This window comes from Schistocerca nitens, chromosome 5 (assembly GCF_023898315.1).
Source record: "Schistocerca nitens isolate TAMUIC-IGC-003100 chromosome 5, iqSchNite1.1, whole genome shotgun sequence".
Lineage (NCBI taxonomy): Eukaryota > Metazoa > Arthropoda > Insecta > Orthoptera > Acrididae > Schistocerca > Schistocerca nitens.
Window position 1 is genome coordinate 243,857,443 of NC_064618.1, and position 23,511 is coordinate 243,880,953.

The 23,511-nt window shown below is 43.9% G+C and overlaps 1 protein-coding gene across 1 annotated transcript in view; it reads right to left on the reverse strand.

The window, feature by feature from the left end:
* Positions 1–23,511, reverse strand: part of LOC126260213 (solute carrier family 15 member 1-like) — a 212,065-nt gene that overhangs the window by 47,323 nt on the left and 141,231 nt on the right. The window contains exons 8-11 of the mRNA XM_049957509.1: positions 9,777–9,859; positions 4,820–4,999; positions 4,461–4,709; positions 1,087–1,311 (exon numbers count right to left, since the gene is read on the reverse strand). Of these exons, the coding sequence (XP_049813466.1) occupies positions 1,087–1,311; positions 4,461–4,709; positions 4,820–4,999; positions 9,777–9,859 (737 nt within the window). The remainder of the gene's footprint in view (positions 1–1,086; positions 1,312–4,460; positions 4,710–4,819; positions 5,000–9,776; positions 9,860–23,511) is intronic.

The window sequence follows — 23,511 nt, forward strand, 5'->3', positions numbered from 1 at the left end:
AAGAAAATGTAAGTACAAGTTCTTCCAAATGTCGCCGATAATTATACATAAACATCAACTCAGCTAAAATAGCGCATTTTTTTTTACGTAAAGTCAGAAGAACAAAGCAGAACCACACACATCAAAAACATTACCATACACTGGCATAGTACACAAAGAAAAACTAACTTGAAAATGGAAATCATTTTCCAGAACGTGTCGTGTAAAATGTAAATAAAAGAAAATCTAAACTGGTTGCAGAAAAATTATTTATAAACAAACCCATTGTTTTCACAGTTGCAGGCTTTCACAAACCATTCCTACTGAATCAAATCAGATCTAAAGTTTTGTTTTGGAAGAAATTCGTTTAATTTAGTATGTAACTGAAAATAGTATTTTTTGTAATACCGGCGAATGTACTGCTAAAACATTAACACGTCCTCACTAAATTTTAACAAGTTAATTGCACATTACATAGGTCATTTAAAATTTTTTTGACGAAATTATGTGGAATGAGTCAGTTTACAGGATATTTCTACATGATTCGTTTCAGCAGTGGTTACATGCTGGCCATTTACAAGTATCTGAATTACATACTGGCCTAAATTTAACATTAATAAACATATTATTTTCAGTCCTACTCTTGGCACTACATTTAAAGCTAAAGTTTTTTAATTATTTTTTATTTTTTGTACAGACTATCAGATTTTAAGAAAAATTTGACTATGGAATAGAAGGAGTTGTCCAGAACAAATGATTTTAGGTTAGGTTTAAAACTTTATTTAGTATCTGTGAGATATTGTATTACATGGTAAATGATAAAAAAATAGGTCCATATTGAACTCCTTTCTGAGCCACTGACAGTTTTAATAATAAGAACCAAAACATCACTTATTCTTTTAGTGTTGCGGGTATGGACATTATTCTTCTCAAATTGTGATGGGTTTCTTTAGCGAATGTATAACTGTGAAGCTGCAGTTAAGATGTCTAACTCCTTCAAGGGATTATATCGAAGCACAAGGTTGTAATTTCAGCCACATTGATTCCTTAATTTCTATTCTATCATGACTCTAAAATGGGCACAAGGAATTCAAAAGGATAGCTTACCTGTTTTTCATACACAGTAATACTGTCATTAGCCGTACCACTACCATAGTTAAGTGTGACATCGTATATGGTCTCTCCATGAACTCCCAAATGCAGTTCTTCCCAGGCGCCGTGAGCTGCTATATTCCTGGAGCCATAACCAGTAGTAACGTTGACGGCTTGGTCCAGGGTATTGAAAATCCTTAACTGGCCTTCACCAGCCTTTGGTACTACAGCGTAAGTCGGCTAAAACAGAATAAATTTAGGCTTGTACATTCACATTCGCTGCAGTTTCAGCGTAACATCAAACCGCTTAAGATGGTCTGTTTACAAGACGTCATATTTGCCATATTGTAGAAATAATTTGTTTTCACAATGGTAAGCTGCAGACGACTGTGCTTCAACACACGCCAAACATTAAAAATCTTTCGACTTGTAGCCTATATATGTCGTAGTCTCTAATCTGGCAACTTCATTAAGATAAATGGAATCCAAATTATCTGAGGACGTTTTTTACTACTCTCGTACAAACCATCATCCACAACTCTTCGCACATATCTAAGTGAGAAATACACTGACGGAAAAAAAGAATCGCACCACCAAGAAGTAGTTGTACGACCTAAAAGAAAGTTGGTAGGCATGTTTCTGCATCTGAAAGATGACGTCTGTTCAAATTTCGCGCCAGTCTCATAAGAGTGGCGTTAGTAGCGCCACTATGAGGATTCAAATCAGGTTTGCTTTAAGTACACTCTGTAACGGTTGTGAGCATTAATTACCTTTGAGACTGTAAGTGGTGTGTTTATGTTAGTCAAGAACGCCTTTAAGGCCACAAAGACGCCATTATCAACACTTCACAGAGTTTCAATGAGGTCGTGTAATGGGGTTACGAGGAGCTGCATATTCCTTCTGCGATGCTGCAGAAACACTTGGTAGGAATGTAGCCACTGTAGCCGATTGCTGGCATCGATGGTCACGACGATGTTCGGTCGCAAGAAGACGAGGATACGTACGGCCACGAGTCACTACCAAGAGGGAAGACCATCGTGTTCGGCGGTTGACTCTGGCGCATCGTCTGCAGCTGCAACTGCAGTCTGAGCAGCAGACGGCACCACAGTGACACAACGAGCTGTTAGAAATCGTTTACTTCAAGGACAGCTGTGAGCCAGACGGATTCAACTGATCTCAAAACACCGCCATTTGCAACTTCAGTAGTCTCAAGCGAGAGTTCATTGGAGAGCAGGATGGAGGTCTGTTGTGTTTTCTGATGAAAACTAGTTCTGCCTCGGTGCCAGTGATGGCAAGTTAAGGGCCCGCAACCAACATGTCTGCGTGCTAGACACGCTAGGCCTACACCTGTAGTTATGGTCTGAGGTGCGATTTTGTATGACAGCTGGAGCACTCTCATGGTTATCCTACGTACTATGACAGCAAATTTGTACGTTACTCTGCTGATTCGACCTATTGCGCTGCCATTCGTTAGCGTGTTTTTTAAGTAAGGTCCGTTTTGTTGTAGACACTAGTAGTTCGCGCGCATACCGCAACGAGCGCGTGTGTCGTGTACCGGCATGCCTCGGGAACAACTGTGCTCACTTTCAGCTCTGTAGCTAACCCGTACGGTTCTGATCTGTGCTTTCAAAATATTTAAGACTATCAACTCGCTAGCCGCGTGTGAGGTTCGCTCAGTGGTACGGTTTTTGTCAGCAAGGAACCTGTCTGCTGCAGAAATTCATCGTCAGATTTGCGATATTGTTACGAGTGAAAGCAAAGTGCGTAAGTGGATACGAGAATTCAAAAATGGCCGTGACAACGTCCATGATGAGGACCGCTCCAGTCGCCCTTCTTTGATTACAGACGATTTGGTGGCTTCAGTTGAAGCGAGGATTCGCGAGAACAGGCGCTTCCCAATAACAGGTCTCTCAAACGAATCTCCTGACGTGTCGAGATCAGTGCTTTACGACATTGTTTCTGAACACCCGAAGTTTAGGAAACTGTGTTCCCTTTGGGTCCCGAAACTCCTAACAGAGAACCATAAAAACCAAAGATTTGTGTGTGCAATGAAGTTCTTGACTCGTTATCACGAAGAAGGTGATGGCTTCTTGAGTCAGACCGTAACTGGAGACGAAGCATGGGTTTCGCATATCACGCCGGAATCGAGGCAACAGGGCTTGGAATGGACACACATACACTCGCCTGTAAAAGTGAAGGCCAAACAGACTCTGTCCCAGCACAAAATCATGGAGTCGTTGTTTTGGGATATGCATGGTGTTTTGTTGGTCAACTTCATGCAACGAGGAGCCATTATCAATGCAGAAGCATACTGCCAAACCCTGAGAAAGCTATGCAGAGGGATTCAAAACAAAAGACGCGGCATGCTGACAAAGGGAATTGTCCTTCTCCATGACAATGCAAGACCTCCCACTGCAGGTCAGTCCCACGATTTATTGGACAGTTTTGAGTGGGAAGTTTTAGGCCACTCATCCTACAGTCCCGATCTTGCGCCGAGCGATTACCATCTGTTCCTCCACCACAAACAACACCTCAGTGGCAACTGTTACCATGATGACGGCGACGTGAAAACGGCAGTGAACTCTTGGTTATCTAAGCAGCTGGCAAGTTGTTATGAAGAGGGTATTTTAAAATTGGTGAGAGTTATGATACGTGTTTGAACAAACTTGGCAACTATGTCGAAAAATAGAGTGAAGTATGTACTTTCTGAAAGTAAATTTACTTTTTTGAAATAACCTTTCGTTGTGTACTTATGTTCAAACGGACCTTACTTAAAAAACGCGCCTTGTAGTATTCAAGGGGTGCCTTCCGACTGGATGACTCTCGCCTGCATACCGCTGTAGTAACTTAATATGATCTTCAGAGTGTCGACAAGTTGCCTTGACCTGCTCGATCACTATATCCGTCTCCAGTCGAGTACACATGGGACAACATCGGACGACAACTCCAGCGTCATCTACAACTAGCATTAGCTGCCCTGAATTGACCGACCAAGTGCAACAGGTAAGGAATCCCATCCCGGAAACTGACATCCGGCACCTGTACAACACAATGTACGTACGTCTGCATGCTTCCATTCATCATTCTGGCGGTTACACCGGTTATTAATGTACAAGTATTCCACATCTTCTATGCCTTATCTTGCGCTTACATTAACCTGTGATCTTGCACTGATAATCACTTAAATATGTTACCTAGACAAATGAAATCCCGAAATTTCATTACTCTACATTTTTTGTTGGTGTTGCGACCTTTTTTCGACAGTGAAAGTAACTCTTTTGTGACTAGTATACAAAACACTTGTTGCATCCACAAAACCTATAATTCAGTATCTTTCTACAACATGAGAGAGTAATACAACTAATTTCCCACTGCTAATAATATCTTACCTCCAACTGCAGTTCAACAACGGCAGCTATAACGAATGACAGCGCGCCGACGACTCCACCTACTCCAAGCCTTTGCAGCGGTTTCTTCAATAAGTTGCATTTACTGAACAGTGGATAGACGATAATTTCGAAGAGAGGAATAAAACACAGAATTAGCAAGGAATTAACCACTTGCATTTGGTCAGGTTTTATTGCCCATGTGCCAAGTTCCCCATTCATTCTCGTAGCTTGAAATGTCCAGGTTGAACCCTAAAACGAGACAAAAAAGGTACGAAATTCACTTATGAGAACACAAATTATCCATTTGCAAGATAAGTGTTGTAATCAGATAGCGGAACTATGTCCTCTAAAACTCATACCTGCTGGTCGAAGAGCGCCCAAAACACAGGGAGAGGCAAGTAGAGAAAGAGCACTCCAAGAGTAGCCTTTATGCCGTCGATTGTCTTCTTGTCATATTTATCGTCCGCGTAGTACAGCCAGTGCTCGCGGTTTTCACCTTTCTTCTCACGCTTCAGTTTCCGCCTCCGAGAAAGAGCATGCTGCGACAGGTAACATTGTTAGTAGGAAAAATTATCGATGAATGTTTCTGTTCAGAGGCATTAACAAAAGTCGTTAGTGGTAATTCCACTGACTACAAAGATACTTATAATAGAATATTGAAAGTCATTATATCTATTGTGGATGACGTGCTGCAACTGTGATCTCAATTGGCGGCTTTTGTAGGTACGGCAACGACCTTGCCGCAATGGTAACACCGATTCCCACCAGATTAGCAAAGTTAGGCAATGTTGGCAAGTGGGGCACACTCATTCTTTGTGATGCCAATTGAGGAGCTACTATACTGGTGCCCAAAATTAAAGCAACAAACCGCTATTTCCCCGTCCTGTGTCTAATTCACGATATAATCACACGAACTGTCAGCCAGATGTCCGTACGATAGTGTTGTGCACAGAAGACGTCATTCCGTTCAACGGACAACCATGTCAACGATGACGTTTGGGCACCTTTGAGATGAAGTAGTATTTGCCGGATAGCCCCACATCCACAATCCCTGTGTACACAGTCACAGACGGTGCGATGTGGCACAGAGAAGGTGCCTAACTGACTCTCTGCTGTGGATGTCCGTAGAAAGAAAGGAAGCAGGGTAGTCGCAAACTGATGGGGCCCGATGGCTTGATGTGAATCGTTCTGTTGTTTCTCGGATGTGGCGGCAGAGACCGAAACTGCATCCTGAAGGACAAGACAGGGAGGACCACGTGTGACTTCAGAACACAGGACCGTTATTTTGCTTTGAGGGCACGGCAGAACCGCCTCAATACTGCACGGTAACTGGCATGTGAGCTCGCAGCATCCACCGGACGTGTTGTCTCGGGGCAAACGATGTGCAGAAGGCTTCGGCAGAGTGGCGTTTATTGTCGGAGACCTGCTGTGCGTCTACCTCTGACGCTCCTTCACAGAAGGGAACGTCTAGAGAAGAGTCTTCAACATACCACCTGGACGGTCGATCAATGGGCCAATGCTGTTTTCACAGATGAGTCCCGATTTAGTCTGGAGAGTGAAGAATAATTCTCGACTGATTCGCATCTGGAGGGAACGTGGAACACGATTCCGGAACCCAAACATTCTGGAAAGAGACCGATATCGTGGAGGATCCCTAATGGTGTGGGCAGGGATTGTGTTTACCACTCGAACCCCTCTTCATGTAACTGTACGGATGAATCGGCAAGGTTTAAGTTACGTCAGCTATCGTGACGAGGTCTTGGGACCTCGTTTGCCATTATTGCGATGTGCTGTGGGCCCAGAGTTCGCATTGATGGACGGTAATGCTCGACCTCATAGAGCACAGGTGGTTGATGTTTTCTTGGAAACGGAAGATATTGCACGCATGGCGTGGTCTGCTCGCTCTCTCGATTTCAATCCATAAAAGATGTCTGGAATGCAGTAGGGAGACGGCTTGCATCAAGGCAGCATCCACCAACCACTCTCCAAGACTGTAGGGAGAATGGCCGTTTTTGCTTTAACACGAGACTGATAATAACATTCACAGCATCCCCGTCGTTGTCAGGCCCGTATTGCTGCTAGGGATGGTCACATCTCATACTGAGCACATAAACCAGTTATTGGAATGTGTGTGCAGACCCATTAAGTTGGGAAAAACGAAGGACATTTTTGTTTACTCTTATGAACGTTGCAGCCGTTTACGTTTTGTATTCTTTACATTGTTTCTACCTCACTGTCACCTGTCTATACTGCTTTGTGGCAAAATAAACCCAACCTTTCAAAATTTCCGTTTGTTACTTTAATTTTGGACACCAGTATAGATGCAGAAATGGCGCCCCACGCCATAAAAACTGACAACAGCTGGGAGAGCGGGCTGCCGACCATACACGCCCCCCCCCCCCCCCAATTTCCACATCTAGTAACGCATGTCGTCTGAGGATGGCATGGCGATCTGTCGGTAGCGTTGGGTCTTCCGAAGCCAGTTCGGACGGAGTTTTTTTGTAGATGCAATATACAATTAGTCGCTATGTCCGACCGCCGTGTCATCCTCACTGATGATGCAGATAGGAGGGGTGTGTGGTCAGCACACTGCCCTCCCGGTCGTTATGATGGTTTTCTCTGACCGCAGCCGCTACTAATCCGTTGAGTACCTCCTCAATTGGCTGCACGAGGCTGAGTGCACACCGAAAAATGGCAACAGCGCACGGCGGCCTGGATGGTCACCTATACATGTGCTGGCCATGCCTGACAGCGCTTAACTTCGGTGATCAGACGGGAACCGGTGTATCCACTGCGGCAAGGCTGTTGCTATTTCTAGCTATACGCAGTTCAGAATATAAAGTTCCTGTAACACCTCCTCTGATGACGAGCCTGCAATCGCTTGGAAACTACACTACTGGCCATTAAAATTGCTACACCAAGAAGAAATGCAAATGATAAACGGGTATTCATTGAACAAATATATTATACTAGGACTGACATGTGATTACATTTTCACGCAATTTGGATGCACAGATCCTGAGAAATAAGTTCATAGAACAACCACCTCTGGCCGTAATAACGGCCCTGATACGCCTGGGCATTGAATCAAAAAGAGCATGGATGGCGTGTACAGGTACAGCTGCTCATGCAGCTTCAACACGATACCACAGTTCATCAAGAGTAGTGACAGGCATTTTGTGACGCTCCAGTAGCTCGGCCACCATTGACCAGACTTTTCAGTTGGTGAGAGATCTGGAGAATGTGCTGGCCAGGCAGCAGTCGAACATTTTCTGTATGCAGAAAGGCCCGTACAGGACCTGCAACATGCGGTCGTGCATTATCCTGCTGAAATGAAGGGTTCCGCATGGATCGAATGAAGGGTAGAGCAACGGGTCGGTACCGTGATACGCCAGTATCTGAAATGTAACGTCCACTGTTCAAAGTGCCGTCAATGCGAACAAGAGGCGACCGAGACGTGTAACCAATGGAACCCCATACCATCACGCCGTGTGATACGCCAGTATGGCGATGACGAATACATGCTTCCAACGTGCGTTCACCGCGATGTCGCCAAACAGGGATGCGACCATCATGATGCTGTAAACAGAACCTGGATTCATCCCAAAAAAAGGGCGTTTTGCCATTCGTGCACCCAGGTTCGTCGTTGGGTACACCATCGCAGGCGCTCCTGTCTGTGATGCAGCGTCAAGAGTAACCACAGCCACGGTTTCCGAGCTGATAGTCAATGCTGCTGCAAACGTCGTCGAACTGTTCGTGCAGATGGTTGTTGTCTTGCAAACGTCCGCATCTGGTGACTCACGGATCGAGACGTGGCTGCACGATCCGTTACAGCCATGCGGATAAGATGCCTGTCATCTCGACTGCTAGTGATACGAGGCCGTTGGGATCCAGCACGGGGTTCTGTATTACCCTCCTGAACCCACCGATTCCATATTCTGCTAACAGTCATTGGATCTCGACCAACGCAAGCAGCAATGTCGCGATACGATAAACCGAAATCGCGATAGGCTACAATCCGACCTTTATCAAAGTCGGAAACGTGATGGTACGCATTTCTCCTCCTTACACGAGGCATCACAACAACGTTTCACCAGGCAACTCTGATCAACTGCTGTTTGTGTATGACAAATCGGTTGGAAACTTTCCTCATGTGAGCACGTTGTAGGTGTCACCACCGGCACCAACCTTGTGTGAATGCTCTGAAAAGCTAATCATTTACGTATCACAGCATCTTCTTCCTGTCGGTTAAATTTCGCGTCTGTAGCACGTCATCTTCGTGGTGTAGCAATTTTAATGGCCAGTAGTGTAGATGATGGTACAATAAGTAGCATCAAATTGAAAAAGCGATAATTTGCATACACTGAGGTGGCAAAAGTGATGAGATACCTCCTAATATTGTGTGGAACCTACTTTTGCCCGGCGTAGTCCAGCATCTCGACATGACATGAACTCCACAAATCGTTGGAAATCTCCTGCAGAAATATCGAGCCATGCGGCCTCTATAGGTGTCCATAATTACGAAAGTGTTGTTGCTGCTGGATTTTGTGCACGGAGCGACCTGTCTATCATGTCCCAAGTCGGACGATCTGAAGGGCGAAATGATTCGCTCGAATTGTCCAGAATGCTCTTCAAATCAATCGCGAACATTTGTGGCCTGGTAACATGGCGCATTGTCATCCATAAACATTCCATCGTTGTTTGGGAACATGAAGTCCATATATGGCTGCAAGTGGTCTCCAAGTAGCCGAATACAGCCATTTCCAGTCAGTGATCTGTTCAGTTGGACCAGAGGTCCCAGTCCATTCTATGTAAACACGGCCTACACCATTACGGAGTCACCAACAGCTTACACAGTGCCCTGTTGACAACTTGGGTCCATGACTTTTATAGCACATTATCTAATAAACTTCTGCATTTTTTGGAAATATGCTTCGTAATGGTCTCAGTTGCCACTGTCAATTTTCATTGCATATAGGTGTTTAAGTCGGAATATTTTCCAACGTTCCAGAATTAAATATGTCGTGTTTACATTTTTATTAATGATAATAGTTAGTGACGACTTCCGCAGCTACTGATTAAATTATATGAAGAAATACAGCGACCAGCTAACATGTAGGCCTAACTGTATTACACCAACGGAAGGCGGAAGAAACCACTGAACGTGTCTTGGAATAAATAAAATTAAAAAAATGGGGAGTTGCTTCATTTCTCCGAGTAATGAGCGGTATTTCATGCGAGACGAAGTAAAATTACTCTCTCTCATTTTCAAAGGCAATTAAAAAGCTGTTAAGAAATTAATACAATTATACTTACATGAATACATTTTACTGTTTCAGCAAGAACATTTCCCTCAGATGGTTTTATTTTGTACATTGGTTTTCCAGCGACAAAGAATACTGAAACAATAAAATTCTAAGTGTCATTTACATATCTGACTTATCTCATCCTTGATATTATACATACGTAATTACAGTATAAATACTAACCTATGAAACACAAGTACAAGCTGTACTACAGCTTTCCCTCTTTATCCTATTCACTTAAAGGTTTTAGTCATTTATATTTTATCTCATATTTCGTATCTTTAGTAGGAAATGAACGTAATGTAATATTTTGCCAGTCTTAATTGTTTTGCTGCTGAATGTAATCTAAACAAATACAATAAGCCAATTGCAACTGTAGCAATGGGTACTTTGAATGAAATTACTGAATGCAGCCTACAGAGACGCAACCTCATGCACATAGAGTGCTCCGACGAAGAAAAATGTTTAGTACATTGTTACTCTGAGGTATGCTTTCAGTACATCTTACGTGATTATTGAAAGCACTCTGTGAAAGACACCTAATTATTGAAACTGATTACTCTATCTAGAATTTATCTCCCCACGAGGCAGGGGAGAGTGTTATACACCGTGGGCAGAAACAGTCTGAAAACTTGTAAGTGTGTTGCAGGATAGGTTGCGCTCATAAATAATTGTTAAGAAAAAACTTCGATACGTTTCGCCGTTTCCGAATTATTTAGCATCGAAGTTAGCTATTCGGGCCGTTGCGCTCGAAGATTCAAGCGGCCGCCACAGTCAGTCGTTCGCATGGCGTAGATGATAGCGCACGAGGCTGCTCAGCCTTTCACTTGGGGTCGATCCTTTACTACCGTCCTATGTCCCATTTTTGTATCGCTCTCCTGTCGGTTATAGGACACAAATCGAAGAACACGTTTTGCGATGCTGTCTCGCGTGGGATTCTTGAATTTTTGGCTAAATTCCATGTTAATTAACTGTGAATCGGCGCAACCAATCGAATTTTTTTCTAAACAATTTTTTCTCCGCACAAGCTACCCTGCAACACAACCTTACACACTTTCAGACGTTTCTGACCACACTGTATAACATTTGGACTGTTAAGCCACGCTACGTCGGTATTACAGTATCTTGTACCTTGAAGCAGAAGAACATATTTTACCACGGGACATGTGATACTTGTAAATGAACCAAATTTCATTAGTGTCTCTGCATTGTTACCTGTCAGAAAAATGGAAATTTGTGTTCTACGTCTACATCATACTCCGCAAGCCACCGAATGGTGTGTGGCAGAGTGTACTTTCGGTACCACATCTGATCCCTCCAACCCTGTTCCACTCGCGAATAGTGAGTTGGAAGAATGATTGTCGGTAAGCCTCTGTATTGGCTCTAATTTCTTGAATTTTTTCCTCGTGGTCAATACGCGAGATGTATGTGGGGGGAAGTAATATGTTGTCTGACTCCTCCTGAAAGGTGCTGCCCCGCAATTTCAATTGTAAATCTATCCGTGATGCACAACGCCTCTCTTGTAACGTCTGCCAGTGGAAGTTCTTTAACATCTCCGTAACGCTCTATCGCCAGCTAAACAATCCCGTGACGAAACTCGCCGCTCTTCTTTGGAACTTCTCTATCTCCTCTATCAGTCCTACCTGATAGGGATCTCAGATAGATGAACAATACTCAAGAATCGGGCGAACAAACGCCTTATAAGACACCTCTTTCGTGGATGAGTTACATTTCCTTAAGATTCTTCCGATGACTCTGTGTCTGCTGCCTGTTTTTCCCATTATATGCTTTATATGGTCATTCCACTTAAGGTCGCTCTGGATAGTTACGTCTGGATGTTTTACGGCAGACGTGTCTCCAGCTGTTTGTCATCAATAGTGTAGCTGTACAGTAGTGGATTTCTTTTCCTATGTTTGCGCAATATGTTACATTTATTTACGTTTAGGGTCAACTACCAGAGTCTGCACCATTCATCAATTCTCTGCAGGTCGTTCTGCAAATTCTTACTATTCTCTGGCGTTGCTACTTTGGAATAGGCAACTGCATCATCTGCGAATAGCCTTAAAGAGCATCCGACGCTTTCTACTAGATCATTCATATACCGGGTGATCAAAAAGTCAGTATAAATTTGAAAACTGAATAAATCATGGAATAATGTAGATAGAGAGGTACAAATTGACACACATGCTTGAAATGACATGGGGTTTCATCAGAATCAAAAAAATACAAAAGTTCAAAAAATGTCCGACAGATGGCCCCTCATCTGATCAGAATAGCAATAATTAGCATAACAAAGTAAGACAAAGCAAAGATGATGTTCTTTACAGAAAATGCTCAATATGTCCACCATCATTCCTCAACAATAGCTGTAGTCGAGGAATAATGTTGTGAACAGCACTGTAAAGCGTGTCCGGAGTTATGGTGAGGCATTGGCGTCGGATGTTGTCTTTCAGGATCCCTAGAGATGTCGGTCGATCACGATACACTTGCGACTTCAGTTAACCCCAAAGCCAATAATCGCATGGACTGAGGTCTGGGGACCTGGGAGGCCAAGCATGACGAAAGTGGCGGCTGAGAACACGATCATTACCAAACGATTCGCGCAAGAGATCTTTCACGCGTCTAGCAATACGGGGTGATTCTAATAAAACCCCATGTCATTCCAAGCATGTGTGTCAATTTTTACTTCTGTATCTACATTATTCCGTGGTTTATTAAGTTTTCAAATTTATACTGACTTTTTGATCACCCGGTATATTGTAAACAGCTACGGTCCTATCACACTTCCCTGTGGTACTCCGGATATTACCTGTTAGTTTCCAACAACTAATGTTTCAAAATGTATGTGACTTGTAATTGGTTTTTCATAATACTTGACCGAGCGAGGTGGCGCAGTGGTTAGCACACTGGACTCGCATTCGGGAGGACGACGGTTCAATCCCGCGTCCGGCCATCCTGATTTAGGTTTTCCGTGATTTCCCTAAATCGTTTCAGGCAAATGCCGGGATGGTTCCTTTCACAGGGCACGCCCGACTTCCTTCCCCATCCTTCCCTAATCCGACGAGACCGATGACCTCACTGTTTGGTTTCTTCTCCCAAATCAATCCAAATCCCATTCATAATACTTTTTTTGTAATTGGATTTTACTTGATGATTATTGTTGTGTAGAAAGTAATAATGTAACAGACGATTAAATACAGAAGTGGCAAGTTTTTCTTGACTGAAACGTTTTTAAATTTCAATAGAATATCTGTTTCTAGATACATGATAATGTGTACCTTGGAACATATTTTCATAACTGAAATAAATCCTAATTATTTGGAGTAAATTTTGTAATTTCAGAAAAAGACTGCAGCACTTAAAAAGTGAATGTCATAATTAAAAAATGGAATATGAAAACATATTAGACTCTATTACAGGGTTGTGCAGAGATGGAAGTATAAAAAGTATACAAAGGTACAACAACTCTCCCCTACCGAGCGAAGTGGTCCAACGAAAAGAAACTGGACTCCCATTCGGTAAATCTGAGTTCATACTGATTAGCGTGCATCACGATTTCGCTGCTACGATCCAAGCAAATGCAGGATTGTCCGCTTGAAAATAACACAGCCGATTTCTTCCAGGTCCAAACCCTATCCAAGATCGTGTTCCGTCTCTAGCGACCTCTTCATCGATGGAAAATTGAACCTTGATCTATCTTTCATTCCTCAAAATGCATTAGTTACGCCATCATCTCAGTACTATTTCGAGACATTATTATAAATGTGTATCCCGTTGTAGCTGCGCACGCGGTGCTACAGAGGATGCGCGAAAAATGGTTCAAATGGGTCTAAGCACTATGGGACTCAACATCTGAGGTCATCAGTCCCCTAGACTTAGAACTACGTAAACCTAACCAACCTAAGGGCATCACACACATCCATGCCCGAGGCAGGATACGAACCTGCGACCGTAGCAACAGCGTGGTTCCTGACTGAAGCGCCGAGAACCTCTCGGCCACATCGGCCGGCAGACCATGCACGTCTGCTGTAAGTGTGAGCTGCTGTGAGCGCCCTTTCGATGTGTAGTAGTAGTGGCTTCATTCATCCGTAGATCTCTTTTTACAAGGGTATAGCCGGCCTAAGTGGCCGTGCGGTTAAAGGCGCTGCAGTCTGGAACCGCAAGACCGCTACGGTCGCAGGTTCGAATCCTGCCTCGGGCATGGATGTTTGTGATGTCCTTAGGTTAGTTAGGTTTAACTAGTTCTAAGTTCTAGGGGACTAATGACCTCAGCAGTTGAGTCCCATAGTGCTCAGAGCCATTTGAACCATTTGAACAAGGGTATAGGACATGTCAAAGTATTTACAAGTTGAGACCAATTTAAAATAAGCTAATTCGTATACATATACACTTACAGACTAGTTAGAGACAATCATTAGATTTACTCCTGGTATACAAAAAAAAAAAAAAATGGCTCTGAGCACTATGGGACTTAACATCTGTGGTCATTAGGCCCCTAGAACTTAGAACTACTTAAACCTAACTAACCTAAGGACATCACACACACCCATGCCTAGGGCAGGATTCGAACATGCGACCGTAGCGGTCGCGCGGCTCCGGACTGAGCGCCTAGAACCGCTAGACCACCGCGGCCGGCACTGGTATACAATTCTTTTTTTACAAATAACTTATACACACATTGTTTCATAACACTTCAGTCACTACACACACACACACACACACACACACTGGTGGTCTCTGGGTCATTTTCTGTTTCGCAACTTCCCATTTGCTACCCTGAAAAACTGAGTCAGCATCCCTCTATACAGCCGGCCGAAGTGGCCGTGCGGTTAAAGGCGCTGCAGTCTGGAACCGCAAGACCGCTACGGTCGCAGGTTCGAATCCTGCCGCGGGCATGGATGTTTGTGATGTCCTTAGGTTAGTTAGGTTTAACTAGTTCTAAGTTCTAGGGGACTAATGACCTCAGCAGTTGAGTCCCATAGTGCTCAGAGCCAGCCATCCCTCTATAATGAGTGAGATGTTGAGCTCAGAAAGAGGAAGAGGTGTTAGTATTGTGCTATGCATAGCTTGGGCGTAAGTTTTTCTAGAAAAGGAAAAAAAGCAGGAAAAAAACAGTGTGAAGGTGTTATGTGGAATAATACACTCCTGGAAATGGAAAAAAGAACACATTGACACCGGTGTGTCAGACCCACCATACTTGCTCCGGACACTGCGAGAGGGCTGTACAAGCAATGATCAAACGCACGGCACAGCGGACACACCAGGAACCGCGGTGTTGGCCGTCGAATGGCGCTAGCTGCGCAGCATTTGTGCACCGCCGCCGTCAGTGTCAGCCAGTTTGCCGTGGCATACGGAGCTCCATCGCAGTCTTTAACATTGGTAGCATGCCGCGACAGCGTGGACGTGAACCGTATGTGCAGTTGACGGACTTTGAGCGAGTGCGTATAGTGGGCATGCGGGAGGCCGGGTGGACGTACCGCCGAATTGCTCAACACGTGGGGCGTGAGGTCTCCACAGTACATCGATGTTGTCGCCAGTGGTCGGCGGAAGGTGCACGTGCCCGTCGACCTGGGACCGGACCGCAGCGACGCACGGATGCACGCCAAGACCGTAGGATCCTACGCAGTGCCGTAGGGGACCGCACCGCCACTTCACAGCAAATTAGGGACACTGTTGCTCCTGGGGTATCGGCGAGGACCATTCGCAACCGTCTCCATGAAGCTGGGCTACGGTCCCGCACACCGTTAGGCCGTCTTCCGCTCACGCCCCAACATCGTGCAGCCCGCCTCCAGTGGTGTCGCGACAGGCGTGAATGGAGGGACGAATGGAGACGTGTCGTCTTCAGCGATGAGAGTCGCTTCTGCCTTGGTGCCAATGATGGTCGTATGCGTGTTTGGCGCCGTGCAGGTGAGCGCCACAATCAGGACTGCATACGACCGAGGCACACAGGGCCAACACCCGGCATCATGGTGTGGGGAGCGATCTCCTACACTGGCCGTACACCACTGGTGATCGTCGAGAGGACACTGAATAGTGCACGGTACATCCAAACCGTCATCGAACCCATCGTTCTACCATTCCTAGACCGGCAAGGGAACTTGCTGTTCCAACAGGACAATGCACGTCCGCATGTATCCCGTGCCACCCAACGTGCTCTAGAAGATGTAAGTCAACTACCCTGGCCAGCAAGATCTCCGGATCTGTCCCCCATTGAGCATGTTTGGGACTGGATGAAGCGTCGTCTCACGCGGTCTGCACGTCCAGCACGAACGCTGGTCCAACTGAGGCGCCAGGTGGAAATGGCATGGCAAGCCGTTCCACAGGACTACATCCAGCATCTCTACGATCGTCTCCATGGGAGAATTGCAGCCTGCATTGCTGCGAAAGGTGGATATACACTGTACTAGTGCCGACATTGTGCATGCTCTGTTGCCTGTGTCTATGTGCCTGTGGTTCTGTCAGTGTGATCATGTGATGTATCTGACCCCAGGAATGTGTCAATAAAGTTTCCCCTTCCTGGGACAATGAATTCACGGTGTTCTTATTTCAATTTCCAGGAGTGTATAATATCGATCGTCTTCATATGGTCAATTCTAAAAATGACGCCGGTTGCGTAGAGCTCAAAGTCTTTTTTTTTTAAAAAAAAATAGCAGAATTGCATGAATTATCTAACTAGAAACAACCATTCCGATTGATTGTTATTTGAAGTATGGGCCACAGTTTTTGTTTCTTTGGGTTTAATTGCCGGCCGGTGTGGCCGTGCGGTTCTAGGCGCTTCAGTCTGAAACCGCATGACCGCTACGGTCGCAGGTTCGAATCCTGCCGCCGGCATGGATGTGTGTGTTGTCCTTAGGTTAGTTAGGTTTAAGTAGTTCTAAGTTCTAGGGGACTAATGACCACAGATGTTAAGTCCCATAGTGCTCAGAGCAATTTGAACCCTTTTTTTTGCGTTTAATCGAATGACTAGTACAAATAGCGTGTCCTGCAATAGCCAGAAGACTTGGTTGAGGGGAATACGCAGTTGGTAATCCGCGATGCACTTCTGAATAGTACGCGTCGTTTGCTCTGTATACGATTAGCAGCACTCACACGGGAACCCTCCTTGCACAGCTCTACATTGTCTGTGACTGATCACAGAAGCGCTGAGATTTTCGATGATGGACGAAAGCTCACTTTAACCCTATGCTTTCTTAGCACTCGACCTATTTTTGCGAAAACACCTCCAGAATACCGCAAGTAGGTTGTTGTCTTAAACGCTTCATCCTCTTCCGTGTTGTGCCGTTTGTACTTTTATAGGCTCTGTATCTGTTGAGATGAATATCCGTTTTCTAGGAATCCAGCTTAGAGGTCTAAAAATACTGCTTGTTGACGTTTGGAATGGTATGGACTCACTGAATCAAGATCTCCAGAACGGGCGCTGTTTGTGCCAGACGGTGGCAATGGGCTTTCTGAAGACCTTGATTAACCAAGCCCATACCATCTCAGATGCCGATAACCTGAAAGGAGAACTGGAGCAACTCCAGACTGTGTTCCCGGAAAATGCATATTCATCTGAGCAGATACAGAGAGCGCTACAAACATACAAACAGCACAAGGAAGAGACTGAGGTCTTCACGATGAAATAACTTGGCAAGCTCTTCAACTAGCCACTTTTCATTCTTGTTCACTTTTAATTATACAAATGGGGAGGAGCTGAATTAATTCCAAGGGTGTAATGAAGTCACAGTGATTGTATGAGCTGATTCAACTTTCTCTTCTTAGCTTCTACATCTACATCTACATGACTACTCTGCAATTCACATTTAAGTGCTTGGCAGAGGGTTCATCGAACCACAATCATACTATCTCCCTACCATTCCACTCCCGAACAGCGCGCGGGAAAAACGAACACCTAAACCTTTCTGTTCGAGCTCTGATTTCTCTTATTTTATTTTGATGATCATTCCTACCTATGTAGGTTGGGCTCAACAAAATATTTTCGCATTCGGCAGAGAAAATTTCGTAAATAGATCTCGCCGCGACGAAAAACGTCTTTGCTGTAATGACTTCCATCCCAATTCGCGTATCATATCTGCCACACTCTCTCCCCTATTACGTGATAATACCAAACGAGCTGCCCTTTTTTGCACCCTTTCGATGTCCTCCGTCAATCCCACCTGGTAAGGATCCCACACCGCGCAGCAATATTCTAACAGAGGACGAACGAGTGTAGTGTAAGCTGTCTCTTTAGTGGACTTGTTGCATCTTCTAAGTGTCCTGCCAATGAAACGCAACCTTTGGTTCGCCTTCCCCATAATGTTATCTATGTGGTCTTTCCAACTTAAGTTGTTCGTAATTTTAACACCCACGTACTTAGTTGAATTGACAGCCTTGAGAATTGTACTATTTATCGAGTAATCGAATTCCAACGGATTTCTTTTGGAACTCATGTTGATCACCTCACACTTTTCGTTATTTAGCGTCAATTGCCACCTGTCACACCATACAGCAATCTTTTCTGAATCGCTTTGCAACTGACACTGGTCTTCGGATGACCTTACTAGACGGTAAATTACAGCATCATCTGCGAACAACCTAAGAGAACTGCTCAGATTGTCACCCAGGTCATTTATATAGATCAGGAACAGCAGAGGTCCCAGGACGCTTCCCTGGGGAACACCTGATATCACTTCAGTTGTACTCGATGTTTTGCCGTCTATTACTACGAACTGCGACCTTCCTGACAGGAAATCACGAATCCAGTCGCACAACTGAGACTTCTTGTAGTTTAAAATGGTTCTGGGAGAATTCATTTGCTTTATGGGCTAACTTTGGAAGTGAGGAGTAGGCTACCGTGAATATGGCTTAGGCGACTCATTGCGAAGCCTGGCAGAACGAGCCACAGAGGACCAGGGGACACACCGGGTTTCGCAGAAACAGAGGGAGCAGGCAGGGCGCCTGCCTCCTTGCCGGGCACTCGGAGAGCAGGTGGACAGCCCATTGTCCTTCTATAGGATGAAGACGGAACTCTGTCGACGTGAGGTAGGCGCTCTGAGCTTTTAACTGATATATGTGGACAGAAAAAAAACTTAACGAAACGGCAGTGACCTATTAGTGGATGGACGATGGAGCAGAGTCGGCTACTAGCCCTGTAGCAAGCTTTTTCACATTTCGTGGGAACTACCGGGTGATCAAAAAGTCAGTACAAATTTGAAAACTTAATAAACCACGGAATAATATAGATAGAGAGGTAAAAATTGACACACTTGCTTGGAATAACATGGGGTTTTATTAGAACTAAAAAAATTTCTACACGCGTGAAAGATCTCTTGCGCGCGTCGTTTGGTGATGTTCGTGTGCTCAGCCGCCACTTTCGTCATGCCTGGCCTCCCAGGTCCCTAGTCCGTACGATTATTGGCTTTGGGGTTACCTAAAGTCGCAAGTGTATCGTGATCGACCGACATCTCGAAGGATGCTGAAACACAACATCCGACGCCAATGCCTCACCATAAATCCGGACATGCTTTACAGTGCTGTTCACAACATTATTCCTCGACTACAGCTATTGTTGAGGAATGATGGTGAACATATTGAGCATTTCCTGTAAAGAACATCATCTTTGCTTTGTCTTACTTTTTTATGCTAATTGTTGCTATTCTGATCAGATGAAGCGCCATCTGTCGGACATTTTGTGAACTTTTGTATTTTTTTTGTTCTAATAAAACCCCATGTCATTCCAAGCATGTGTGTCAATTTGTACCTCTCTATCTACATTATACCGTGATTTATTCAATTTTCATATTTATACTGACTTTTTGATCACTCAGTATAATGCAAAGCTACCTGATGGCAGAATGAATACCGATTTGAGTGTTAGTAGCGATGTCGAGAGGATGTAACACTCCGTGGGAAGCATTTTAGAAGGGAGGGGATGAAATTCGATTCATTGGCTTGTTGACTTTTCGCCGTGTATGGGTGTGAAATGTTGTCAAAGAAACATTTACACCATTGACGGGCGGTAGCAACTTTTAAGAGAATTAGTGGTCGCATTTTTTTGTCAGGAAGACAGAAGCAAGCCTCTAGAAGGAGACTGGAAAAACATAGAGATGCAGATAGTCGGTCACGAGGGAGAAGAGACGTGAAAGTTGGAGGAGTTCTGGGGCAGAAGTGACGGAGAGGTTAAGTTGCGGCTGCATTCTTAAGTCACTGAGTCACTGTGTCGCCACTCTTTTCACAGTACATTGAAGATTATGGTTGGCATTGCTTACAGATCTGAAGATTATGGTTGACATTGCTTACAGAACTGTTGATTATGGTTGGCATTGCTTACAGATCCGCTGTATTATGGCAAGCGTGGGTATTGTAGTTCAACGGCCGGCCGGTGTGGCCGAACGGTTCTAGGCGCTTCAGTCTGGAACCGCGCGACCGCTTCGGTCGCAGGTTCGAATCCTGCCTCGGGCATGGATGTGTGTGCTGTCCTTAGGTTAGTTAGGTTTAAGTAGTTCTAAGTTCTAGGGGACTGATGACCTCAGATGTTAAGTCAGTTGTAGTTCAATATTTGCCGGTGTTTCCTCAGGTCTTTCAGATTACTGGGTGTTGGTTTCAGACAAACAGTCATTATGATCGTCATAGACAGGTCACTGTACTTATTTGACAGAATTAGATCCGAGATTTTATGCAGCTCCATCCCTTCTCAGTAACTTTGCCACCTCAGAGCATTAGTTTGCAGTTCTCATAGTAATGTACCTTTGGTAAAGTTTTTGTCCACATAATTTAATTGTGTTTTGTTGGATTATTTTTCACATGTCTTTTAAAATGAACTGTAGTCTTACTTAAACGTTGCGTTTATTATGACAATCTTTTCCTTTAAATGATAACTATGTCAATTCCGCACCTTCAGATTCAATGCTAGGGTCAATAAATTAAAGTGCTAGTAATTCCGTTGCGTACCATACATAAAATTCAGCACTGGATCTCAAACGTGTGCCCCTTTCATGATTAATTTCAAATTCAGTTAGCGTTACGTCTGCCACAGACGGCCCCTGCCAGGCAGACTACACTCAAGACACCCCTGTGTACCATATAATATACACAAGCACTTGCCGGCGCAACCAAGAGGAAAACAATTCTTCAAAACAAACAGAACTTGCTAGAGACAAATGCGAACCTTTTTCTGCAGAGGTCGCCTCACAGATACAGGGAAAGTGGAGTACTCCGCCAGCCTCCGCCGGCTTTATAAGGCCAGCGCAGCAGCAGTACAGCCAGTTCCTCACCGAGCTAGGACCAACTCCGACAGACCTCACCGACGCTCTTGATGAATGGTCGTCTACAAGTTATTTGTTTTGTGTGTATATAGTGATTGTTCGAGAAGTGTAGTTTAGTTTCAATAAACGACATTATACTGAGTGTTCTACAATACTGAGTATTCTCCAGTTAGATTACACATTCTCACTCAGGCAGGGTTTTGCAAAGACAGCCTACTTGCGTTGTATTGGACACATTTATGCGAAAACAGACAGTGTACTAAGAAAACATAAGGTCAAAGTGATCTTTCGTCCTTCATCAAAAATCTCACAGTTTCTGGGATCAGTCAAGGACAACTGTGGGCTGCGCAAGGTCGGTGTTTGTAAGATTCCGTGAGTGTGCTGTAAATCGAACATAGGGCACGACACGCACTATTCAGAAGCGCATCAACACCAGCTCCATCCTCCACTCCTCCAAGACAGAAAATCCGCTGTCGAAGAACATATTGTTTCTGCTGGTAATTCGAAGAAACATAATGAAACAAAAACTGTGTCCATGCTTCAAATAATAACTGGAAACACGACTGTCTGAGGTTCTTATCAATCGGAACGGCGGTTTATATTTGTATAATGCATGGAACGTCGTGCTCTACGTAGTCAGCGTCGTTCTGTGATTTTACCATGTGATATCGTAGAGAGCACTCACAGCAGCGCACAGACTTGCAGCAGACAATCATGCTCCGTAACACCGCTTGTGCAGCCACAACTGGATACACCACGAATGCGCTGGCTCGGTTTAAACAGTGGAGCCGAGTGTACTTTCGCCAGTATACACCTGAAGCTGGCCAGAAGACTGTGCGCCGAAATATCGTGTCAACAAGATATTAACATCCGGCAGTTCTCCAAAAATTCCACGGAGTAATTTATATATCAGAGAAGTTTTAAATTTAACATAACCAAATTTTCTTCTAATTTCGTTTTTGCTGGGTAATGAGTAATGCAGACTTCAGACAAGATACCAAATTTAGACAATGTAAATGTTTTATAGCTAGATTTGGGCACACACCGGGTGATGAACAAGTCAGTATAAATTTGAAAACTTAAGAAACTACGGAATAATGTAGATAGAGAGGTAAAAATTGACACACATGCTTGGAATGACATGGGGTTTTATTAGGAAAAAAAACCAACAAAGTATTGCTAGACACGTGAAAGATCTCTTGTGTGCATCGTTTCTGCTGTTCACAACATTATTCCTCGACTACAGCTATTGTTGAGGAATGATGGTGGACATATTGAGCATTTCCTGTAGAGAACATCATCTTTGCTTTGTCTTACTTTGTTATGCTAATTATTGCTATTCTGATCAGATGAAGCGCCATCTGTCGGACATTTTTTGAACTTTTTTTTTGTCGGTTCTAATAAAGCCCCATGTCATTCCAAGCATGTGTGTCAATTTGTACCTCTCTATCTACATTACTCCGTGATTTATTCAGTTTTCAAATTTGTACTGACTTTTTGATCACCCGGTATATCAAATGGGAGCTTAATCATTTCCTTGGTGCGTATCATACTGTTTCCATTCATGTCTTAATTTCGTTTACCAGTCACAAATACATAAACTGAGCAACTGGATAGGAGGCGGACTTTTATTCTGTATAATATAGATCTCAAGAATCAGGCTTCCGGCACCATAACGACCGCATATTGGGTAGTAAATATGTTATTAGATTTGTAGTATTACTGAAAATTTGTGCTCATTTTTGCGTCATCCAACACTTTATTACATTACCGAGAGAAGTTTTGCGGTGGATGACAAAGGAGTCCTATTCAGAAGTAGCAGAGTCCACATTTCCGCCGCTCGACAAGATTCATAATTTCTATCGGGTTCCTAAATAACTTCAGGTAAGCACTGGGACGATTCGTATGAATATGTGCATCGATTTCGCTCCTAATCCTATTCCTCTTGAGCTAATACTTCATCTCTTAATGTTAAACTAAAACCTTTTTCCCGACCAGCATGCTATTTGTTCTTCCAAAATCGGTCGATATCCCGAAGAACACATAACCAGCAACTACAGTATGTATTATTAAACACAATCCATGAAAATAAAGAAATTACTGAAATGCTCAGTAAATGCTTAATCTTGTTCATTTGTGAATTCATTGTTTACATTATGTAATGAAAGAAAGTTCTTGGAATATATTTTAGGACTTTTACTTATTTTTTAATACTAAATTCGTACTTCTAACGTAATGACAGGCTAATGAAAATATGAAATATGGCTTACAGTTAAGTACGTACCATTTCTAAGTTGACTGCACACCTAGGCAGTTCCAATAAAGCACAGTGTGTACTTTAGCAAGACAATGATACAGACCTGAAAAATGTATTTGCCGAATAGGGACTATAATGAAATGATAATGGTGAGACATCGAGGACTATTGAGTGCTACATGAAGTACTGAATAGCCATTTTGAGCCAAGAGAGAACAAAATTAAAGCTACAGATATCTAACAGTC